Source organism: Nothobranchius furzeri, chromosome 12 (assembly GCF_043380555.1).
Source record: "Nothobranchius furzeri strain GRZ-AD chromosome 12, NfurGRZ-RIMD1, whole genome shotgun sequence".
Lineage (NCBI taxonomy): Eukaryota > Metazoa > Chordata > Actinopteri > Cyprinodontiformes > Nothobranchiidae > Nothobranchius > Nothobranchius furzeri.
The window spans coordinates 47,775,908-47,786,233 of NC_091752.1; the positions used below are offsets into that span (position 1 = coordinate 47,775,908).

At 48.2% G+C, this 10,326-nt stretch overlaps 1 protein-coding gene across 1 annotated transcript in view; it reads right to left on the bottom strand.

The window, feature by feature from the left end:
* tjap1 (tight junction associated protein 1 (peripheral)) overlaps positions 1 to 10,088 on the bottom strand; it is a 90,974-nt gene extending 80,886 nt beyond the window's left edge. The window contains exons 1-4 of the mRNA XM_054737261.2: positions 9,864 to 10,088; positions 5,459 to 5,542; positions 5,118 to 5,168; positions 356 to 502 (exon numbers count right to left, since the gene is read on the bottom strand). Coding sequence (XP_054593236.1) covers positions 356 to 475 — 120 coding nt within the window. The 5' untranslated portion in view covers positions 476 to 502; positions 5,118 to 5,168; positions 5,459 to 5,542; positions 9,864 to 10,088. The remainder of the gene's footprint in view (positions 1 to 355; positions 503 to 5,117; positions 5,169 to 5,458; positions 5,543 to 9,863) is intronic.
* Between the last annotated feature and the right edge of the window lie 238 nt (positions 10,089 to 10,326).

The window sequence follows — 10,326 nt, forward strand, 5'->3', positions numbered from 1 at the left end:
GAGTCCGGAGGCTGAGCTGTTGAGTAGGGGAGCGTTTCCCGGTGGAGCTGGAGCCTGCACAGGTCTGTCTGATGTCACAACTCTTCCTCTCATTGTAAAGCGTCGGACTGTGGCACTGAGATGCTCTGACGCCAACCTCTGAGGTTCTGAAAGCCCGGGTGGACAGAGTGCTGGGGCTGCTGAAGGGTGGTGGAGGTGGGATGCAGAGCTCCAGGCTGGAGAGACTGGAGATATCCAGGTCGCTGTCTGAGAGGCGGGGTGGTGAGGTCTGGAAGCCATGGAGACCACAGGCAGGATGGCGAGTGTAGCGTTTCTGTGGGGGGTTCACAAACGTGTTCAGGGCGCGTTTGTTTACCTGACTGATGTCGGGCTGCAGCGCAGGTGGTGGCGGAGCAGTAGGGAGGGTGTGGCGCGTCTCGCGGTGCTGAGGCGGAGCCTTCCGGTATGGTTTTCTAGCCGAGGCAGCGCTGGACATCCTTCCTGTTTGGTTGGTCCTTCAGTCCTGTCAGGAAAACAACCATGAGATGAAGTCATTAGAGACACTCACACCCGCCGCCCGACTGCTCGCCACAATGCCTCCACCTCAACTAGCGCTCAACACTAAACACAGGACCTCAGAGAGTGGATCGCTGGGCTGTCGGTCCTCATCAACATCAAACACAGATCAGGGGTGTGTGTGTGGGTGTGTGTGTGTGTGTGTGTGGGCGCGCGCGCCTCGGGCCTCACATTGATCCTGCTAGTTTCCAGTACAGGAAGTGCTGTTGTATAGATCTAAATACAGATTAACGTCACAACATGCTACCTGTCAGTCAACTCATTATTTATGTTTTGTTTCCTTATCTGGAAACAGGTGTGTGTGTGTGCGTGTGTGTGTGTGTGTGCGTGTGCGCGTGAGATGTCTGCTTTCCTGAAAAGTGTGTGTAAATAAACCCCACAGGTGTGAGACCCAAACAGATGCCACCCAGCATAGACCAGATGTGGAGATGGCACATGTCACTCTGACTTCTGATTTACAACATTAAAAAAATATAAATTAATAAACTATATATAGTTTCTGCGTCCCCACCTCCTGCTCGTCGTATGTAGTTCTCGTTTTCTTAATGAGAGCACAACTAGCAATTTTTCTGCTGCTTTTGATCCACCCTGTTCTTCTGATAACGACCCAGATTCCTTAACTTCTCAGTTTAACGAGCACTGCCTCTCCATTCTGGACAACATCTGTCCTGTCAGAACCAGATCAGTTCCTGCAGTGAACCCTACTCCCTGGTTTAATGACAGCTTTCACAGCCTGTCACAAAAACTGAGTGCTTGTGGAAGAAAACCCGTCTCCACGTCCATCTGCTGCACCTAAAGGACCTTCTGACATCCTTTAACTCTGCAGTCAGAGACGCGAGGGTTTCCTATTTCTCCAACCTGGTGTCCCAGAGCAAAGGGAACCCCAAGGTGCTGTTTAACACCATCAGCAGCATCGTCTCTCCTGCCTCTCCTACAGCCTCCATCCACTCTGTTACAGACTGTGAGAACTTTCTGTCTTTCTTTGTGGACAAAGTCAATAAGGTTAGATCTAGCATCTCTCCTTCAGCCTTATCGCTGCCTCTCCCGACTCCAACCAGACCCATCATCCTAGATAGCTTTGCTCCTGTTTCTTTGCCTGAGTTAACCAAACTAGTTAACTCTATGAAGACCTCTGCATGTCCCCTCGACATCTTACCCTCATCTTTGTTTAAAAGTGCTTTTCAGTCCATCGGTCCCAGCGTGCTCTCTATAATTAATGCTTCTCTGGTTTCGGGTCAGGTCCCTGCTTACTTTAAGAACGCTGTAATCCACCTGCTTCTTAAAAAACCGAGTCTTGACGCCTCTCTCCATAGCAGCTTCAGACCCATCTCTAAACATCCATTCATCTCCAAGATCTTGGAAAAGGTTGTGGCTAAGCAGTTGATGAACAAAACATCTATGATAGCTTCCAGTCAGGTTTTCGTAGAGCTCATTCTACTGAAACAGCTCTTCTTAGGGTCTCTAATGACCTTCTGACACAGTGATGCAGGGGACTGTTCTGTTCTGGTCCTGCTGGACCTGACTGCAGCCTTTGACACCGCTGACCATCACCTGCTACTGGAGAGGCTGAGAGACTGGGTAGGCCTATCAGGAACTGCTCTGGAGTGGTTCTCCTCTTATCTGTCTGAGCGCTCCTTTTCTGTGGTCGTCTCCAAGTTTAGGTCCTCCACCACCTCTCTTACCCTTACAAGGTTCTGTGCTGAAGCCTCTGCTCTTCCTCCTCTATCTGCTTCCTCTTCAGCACATCCTGAGCTCCTTCAAAGGAATCTCCTACCATCTTTATGCAGATGACATCCAACTGTACATCTCCTTTAAGCTCCATGAGATGTCTAAGCTGCAGCTGTTACACACCTGCTTAGACTCTATCAAAACCTGGATGGTGGGAGCTTTCTTCAGCTCAATGAAGATCAGACTGAGATCCTCATCTGTGCCCCAGACAAGCTGGTTCCCAAAGTCAGAGACTCTCTTGGTCAGCTTGCTTCCCACACCAAACCCTCTGTCAGGAATCTTGGCGTGACCTTTGACCCAGCTCTCACCCTGGATTCTCATGTCAGTTGTCTTGTTCGCTCTTCCTTCTTCCATCTCAGGAACATACTTAAACAATCCTTGAGTACAGATTCATGGACATTTCATTGCTTAATTATACATGGCAATATGTAATGATTTTTAATCATACAATCTTCTTTCTTCAATGATTATTTTGAATTATAAAACGATTACTTTAATTATGAAATCTTCTTTTCTTTTGGAGAATAAAAATTTTATCTTAAGAGTTCTCTTGTGAGGAACCTTGGGGAAAGGAATGCTACTGTTCATCTTTATTATCTGAGGAAGCTGCGCTCAGCGATGAAGTCATCTGAATAAAATGCTGAGTTGTGCTGACTCAAAGACTCCTGACAAGGAAGATATAGCAGGACATGTAGTAGCCAGGGTTATTTGCTCTAGCTGCATATGACCTGTGGGATCTTTAAAATCAGTCCATTTCGTGACGTTACACTAAGCTGAGTCCCATTCTGTCTCGCTCTGAACTTGAGACAGTTCTCCACACCTTCATCTCCTCACGCTTAGACTACTGTAACTCTCTTTTCACGTGTCTGAGCAGAACCTCCCTGAACCGTCTACAGGTGGTTCACAATGCGCGTGCGTGCGTGTGTGTGTGTGAATCCGGCAGTATTATTACCCCCATGCATTCTGGCTTCAGCACTGGCCATGGATGTGTCTGCAACACCTTTAGTGCTTAATGACATCATATGTGCCATTGACATTAAGGAATATTGTGTAGCTGTGTTTGTTGACTTGGCTAAAGCCTTTGGCTCTGTAAACCATAACATCTTACTCAGTAGACTCAAACATTTAAGACTATCTCAGACATCCGTGGCATGGTTCAGAAGTTATATCTTATCTTATTTGTTTGTTGTTGTTGTTGTTATTGTTGTTAGCCTCAAGGGCAACATGCCGATTATCACTTGTAAGTCGCTTTGGACAAAAGCGTCTGCTAAATACATAAACATAAACGTATCGTAGGTCGTACACCAGTGAGAACAGAGGGTTATCAATCTGCTCCTCTACCTCTATCTATGGGCGTTCCTCAAGGGTGGATACTGGGCCCAACCTTATTCAGAATCTATATTGCGAACATTGTTCATGCTGTTGACAGTTCTCATAAACATTTATATGCAGACGACACCATTTTATATGCATGCAGTTCCTCCTTGAACACAGCTTTGTCATCCTTGCAGCACAACTTTGTCTTAAACATGCCTTCTCCAACCTTCATCTTCATTTAAACACAAGTACCTTTACTCATTCTGCAAAGCAAACCTTGATCAAAACAACAATCCTTCCCATCTTAGACTATGGTGACATAATTTATAGGACTGCTTCTAAAAACTGCATAAACTTATTGTTATGTATCACTCAGCAACCCGTTTGGTCACTGGTGCCCCTTTCACTACTCACCATTGTGATCTGTACTCACTCGTTAACTGGCCATCACTTCATTCCTGCAGGTTGTTACATCGGTATCAGTTTATATACAAAACAATCATCAGTAGAACCCATCATATCTTCGCTCATTACTCATCACTTCCAACAACCAGCACCATTTACGTTCCAGTAACTTAATCTCTATGGTTATTCCCAAAGCTCATTCATTTATTTATTTATAGAGCGCCTTCCTGCTGCCAACTAGGGCAGCCTAAAGCGCTGAACACAACAGTTTAAAAGCAACAAGCATTAAAATAAAAAGGATACATCATAAGTAAAAAGTACTATACATACCAAATGTTCAGTACCAATGCAATAAATCATAGATAAAATCTTAATTTAGCTAAAAACTACATTTTTATTTTGCTTTAAAAGCCCCAAGTCTCTCTCTCTCTCTCTCTCTCTGCTGCTCTAGCATGATGACTAATAACACGCTCACACACACACACACACACGAGTGTTGGTGAGCGGCTGCGTCTGACTGCTGACGCTCCGCGTGTTTTTATTTCTGCAGTGAGACAAACACACCTCACACCGTCCAGAGTTTGTTCTTTAAAGCTTCTATTAAATCCACCATGTTGACGTATTTTAACAAGTTTCCTCTACGCTGCAGGAGTTAAAGTTTACATTACGGAGTAAAAGTTCGGCAGGCGCGTTTGTTTGTATCCGGCTGGGGGGAGGGGGGGACTCAGTGCTGCACACAAACAGCTGGTGTGATCAGCTCTGAAAAGCGTTGATCACAATTTGCAGATCCCGTTTATTTTTCACGGAGATTGGCCGCAGATTCCAGATAAAAAACTTTGAACGATTCCATGAAAAACCAACAGCTGGAACCGGTTCCAATCGATGCTCGATGCCCAACAGCCTCGCTACGTCACCAGGCCCTCCCCTCTCAAGCCAAAACAGAGCATGAGGCAGCCAGATGTCTGGGGCTACCACCATTAGTCGACTCGTCATGATGACGTTGACTAATAAAATAGACCTGATTTTATAAACATTTTTAAATCTCGCCTGCTGTGGCGCGTTTGCTTCCTGCCTTTATGCTCAGCCGCCGCTCAGTGTGAGTGTGTTTTTACCTGAACTGTGAGCTTCTCCTGCACAGACTTCATCCACAGAAGTGAAGGAACCTGAAACAGAGAATCAGCAGTTGAACTTAACTCCTGTTCTTCTGTTTCCGGTGTGTTCATCCATCTGGCCTCCCCCTACAGGAGCAGGTCAGGTCACCTGAATGCTCTAAACTGGCTCGAAGCATTAGTGGTCCTGTGACGGAATGATGAAGTGCAGTTGTAGCCCTGTTCCTCTTGCCTGTTGGCTGCTGATGACAGATTCTAGGTTCTGACAGAATCTGTCGAACGTTACTGAACCTGGAAGCTAAACCTGGAGGAGGAAAGCAGAAGAAAGAGCAGAGACGTCTCACCTCAATCTCTTCATCCTATGATGTTCTGTCCTCTGTCTCCTCCTCCTCCTGCGAGCATGGGAGCCTCCTCGCTCCTGTGGTCTCCTGAAACAGAAAAGAGTGGTTTAGGAATCTCCAGTTGGAACTAAAAGCTGTCCTTTCAGACACTTGATCCAGCGGAGGAAACCGGACCAGGTTGTGTCTGACAGCCTGCTGGTACCAGAGAGGGGTTTAACATGGGTTGTTTTCCACAGTGAGAAGAAGCAGCCCTTCTCATATGACTCCGGTGCACACACACACACACCTGAGAGCATCACCATCTCAGACAGATCACACATGGCGTCTCGCAGCTAGCTGTAAACTTTTCCTTCCTCGTTAACCCTCCAAATACACCATTCAGAGCTGTGTGCTGGCTCTGCCCACCAGCTGGGAGCACACTGCTCAATATACAATCAATGTGTCCACCCCACTTCCTGTCAGCATCGCCTCCCAGTAACCCCCCTCACCCTAACCCTGGCCCAACCAAGGAGAACCGGAAGACCGAAAAGATGGAGCCAACACGAGTGACGAAAACTGCAGTTCCACCCTCATCCCCTAGGGCGGGGGTCGGCAACCCATGGCTCTGGGACCGCCCGCAACTCTTTCATCCATCCAATGCGGCTCTCTGTGCTTGTGAAACAATGAATGAATGCATCGGATTTTACAGCTTTCGTGTCTTATCTGTATGTCAATTCTAAATGTAAAGATTGTCATCTTTAAAAACTCTAAATCCACATTTAGGAAAAAATGATCTTCAAGTAAAAACAAACCATCTCCAAAGCCGTGAAGCTCGCCACACCGGCAGCATGTCGGCTTACCGCCAGCCCAGACAAGAGGAGAAAGAGAGAAGTTGTCCGACACCGTGCACCTTCCTGCTATGATGGACAGCAGGCAGCATCTGACCAACCGGTGGTCAGATGCTGCCTGCCATTCATGGAGATGGTGTGTGTGGTGTGGTGTGGTGTGGTGTGTGTGTGTGTGTGTGTGTGTGTGTGTGTGTGTGTGTGTGTGTGTGTGCGTGCGTGCGTGCGTGCGTGCGTGCGTGCGTGCGTGCGTGCGTGCGTGCGTGCGTGCGTGCGTGCGTGCGTGCGTGCGTGCGTGCGTGCGTGCGTGCTTGTGTGTACACACTGGGAGATTCTCACTGAAGGCATCAAAACTATGAATGAACACGAGGCGTTATGGACTGAACCAAGGTGAAATAACTGAAAACATGATTTATGTTCTATTTTGCTCAGATTACTGATGTACACACTCTTGGCATTCTTCTGATGAGCTTCAAGAGGTAGTCGCCTGAGATGACACTTAAAGGACTACCTCTGAAGCTCATCATAGGTTTGTTGCCTTCAGTGAGAATCTCCCAATGGTCATGGAAATAAAGAAACACATTAAATGAGAAGGTGTGTCAACACTGTGGCCTGTGTTGTATCTCAGTGTTGCAGAAGAGAACACCTCCCGTCCTCCATGTGGTCTCACGTCTGCTATGCAGACGACACCCAGCTCTATCTGTCATTTCCACCGGACGACCACACTGACTCTGCACGTATATCAAACTGTCTCTCTGACATATCAAAATGGATGAAATCCCACCATCTCCAACTCAACCTCTCTAAAACTGAACTACTTGTCATCCCAGCAAAACCATCCATACAGCACATTATCTCAATCCAAAATGACTTCCCATCTCTGGCTCCTTCAAAGGCAGTTCGAAATCTGGGTGTTGTGATTGATGAACACCTGACCTTTAAAGATCATGTTGCCTCTGTTGCTCGTTCATGCCGCTTTACGCTGTATAACATACGAAATATCAGACCATACCTAACACAACACGCCACCCATCTCACTCAGTCATTATAGAAAAGCTCAGGAACTTTCTAGATCTGCTTCTTTGTTTTTATGGATTGAAAGTATCAAATCGGGACTCTGCATCGGCACATGTGAACTCTGCCATAGGAGCTACCGGACGCCACCTCAACACGGGAACCACAGGCCACCAGAGAGAGCGAGAAGTCGGACACACAAGCGCAGCTTAACAAGAAGCTGTAAAGGACCTGATCGGGACAGCTCTACTGGAAAATATCACAAAAACAAGAAAATAAAACCAATAAATCTGGACTTGATGTGAAATAAAACAGGACTAAAAACATCTCCTGATGCACAAATAACCAAATCAAAGTGGTGGGAAAGGCCTGATCTTGGGATGAACTAGCGAGGACCCCACAGCGGTGCCTGGTACAGGGATTGGTACCCACACCAAAGGGCTGGTGATCAGAACTTTCTCCAAACCATCAGAACCGTTACAAATGTAAACCCAAAATCATTTAGGAGTGTTGGAGACCTAACAAGAACCATTACTTCCTGTTCCAGCTCCTTCAGTCTTCTGGAAACCAAATATTCTACCCCCCTACCACCCCCCCCCCCTACCACCCCCCCCCCCCCCCCCACACACACACACACACCCCTTATGGACACAAGCACCAGGGAGACTCAACTGAAGCAAATGGGTGCCCTGCTCAGGTGAGATCACACCCACACACCCAGAGGTAACAGCTGGAAATGACCTTTGACTTGGACATCGGTTCTACGTCAGGTTTTTCTTCATACACTGCAGGTACAGAACCACCAGTCGGGTCTCAAGAACCGAGCAACATCTGCCGCAGCTGCACGGTCGTCCAGACCTTCTGTGCAGGAACACAACTCAGATTTTCTCCACGGGTCAGAGCGCTGGTCCAGTCACTTCCTGTGTTTCCTAACGGTATGTTCGATAAACTTGACCTGGTATCAGAGTCCATGGAACCAAAGTGAGAAACATCTTAGGTGTGTTCTTGCTGTGTCGTGGTTCTAATTCCATGCTTTCGTTATTTTTAAACACGGAAACAGTTTTGTTTACCTGTTTTGTAGCTACAGTTTTGCCGACGGCTGCCGGCTTCTTCAGGCTGACGCTGATGGTGGCGCGTCACTTCCTTCGTTTATCTGCGGGCAGCAGAGGACGTTGTCGCCCTCTACTGCCCGCTGTCCCCTCTCCGACGATGCAGTCCCATGCGTGGTCCAGCGTGTAAACTCTGCCGTCCCTGTTCATGGTCCCACATCCACGTCTCCTTATCTCGATTGCTTCCTTGATCCATCTTTTGTATTTTTGTTGTTCAGTGCTTATGATCCGTGTGTTGTCCCAGTCCATTATATGGTTTTCTCTTGTGCAGTGATCTGTTACGGCTGACTTCTTTATTGTACTTTCTGCTTCTTCTTTTGCTGCTCTTGTGTGTCTTCGACTTGTTTCTTTCTCACACTCCTTTCTATGTTCTATTGTTCGTGTGTTGAGTTGGTGTCCGGTTTCTCCTATATATGTTTTATTGCAGAGTTTGCTTGGGATTTCGTAAACGACTCCACATTTATGTCCAGCTGATATTTTGTCTTTTGGGTGTACTGGTCTGTTTCTAACTGTTGTGTATGGCTTTGTTGGTGTGTTTATGTTGTGGTTTTTCATTGTTGCTCTAATTATAAGGAGATAAGGAGACGTGGATGTGGGACCATGAACAGGGACGACGGAGTTTACACGCTGGACCACGCATGGGACTGCATCGTCAGAGGGGACAGCGGGCAGTAGAGGGCGACAACGTCCTCTGCTGCCCGCAGATAAACGGAGAAGGAAGTGACGCGCCACCATCAGCGTCAGCCTGATGAAGCCGGCAGCCGTCGGCGAAACCGTAGCTACAAACAGGTAAACAAAACTGTTTCTGTGTTTAAAAAGAACGAAAGCAGGCAAAGTGAGAAACTTTTGGTTTTACAATGTTCAGGAGTGGTTCTCGTGACCCTGCCAGGTCCTGAGAGAGCTTAGAGACTGGATCAGGTGGTGCCGCCACAACTAAAAAGTCAGCAAGAGGAACTGATGAAAGGAATCATCAGCTGATCAGTAGTCATCTCGATGCAGAGACGGACCTGAAACTGACTTGAATCTGACCTGAGGCGTTTGTATGCTAACTTATCCTAGTAACTCGGGCTGTAGAGCTGTAGAGGCCCCTGCAGGTCATGCCAGCCTCTGATTGGCTGTCTGGAGCGCAGGTGTGACCACTCCTGTGTTTTTCCACTTAGCAGTCTGCCGGGCAGGCGCAGTCGCTCTGCAGCCCTCAGCTGGGTCAGACTCTGCCAGGCTCTCACAGGGGGACAGACACGACTACCACAGCGGGCTTGCGTCCGCAGTACAGCGGATTGAGCCCTAACCCTGTCACCGCCCTCAAACGTTCCGATAAACACAGACCAACCGGTTCCGTTATGACCGTGGCCCAGTTCCCGCAATAACAAGCTGCACCCGCCCGCTGCCACACGGACACCAGCACCGAACACAGATTCATCCGAGCCCCCCGGAACGATTCGCGGCCCACTGAGAGCTCACCTGAGACGGCGCGGGGCTTCACCGACCTGTCCCGGAGAAACTTCAGCCGGAGCTCCGCTGCTCTCCCGGCGAGGCGGACAAGGAGCGGGTTCCGAACCGATCCAAGGCCCGGGAGGAGAGCTGTGGTCCAGCGAGACGGACAGATAAGCCGGACACTCCGGTGACAGAGCCCACGGTGAGGGGAGCGTGAAGCAGCCCACCGAGGAACTCCGTTAGGCGGCAGAGAATCCGCTCAGCGCCGCTCAGAGAAAAGTTGATCCTCTGCTTGGAACATCCGTAGCCATCTTTACCCGCGGGGCACGATGGGTAATCCTCAGGAATCCCAGCCGCGTTGTTTGGAATCGTAGGATGTCCAAGGAAGATCCCGCCTTTCTCGCCTCTGATTGGCTAGAAGGGCTCTCCTATGATTGGTTGTTTCATTTAGCAGCAGCCACCAGAACACTTGTGTACAAAAGGTGAACTT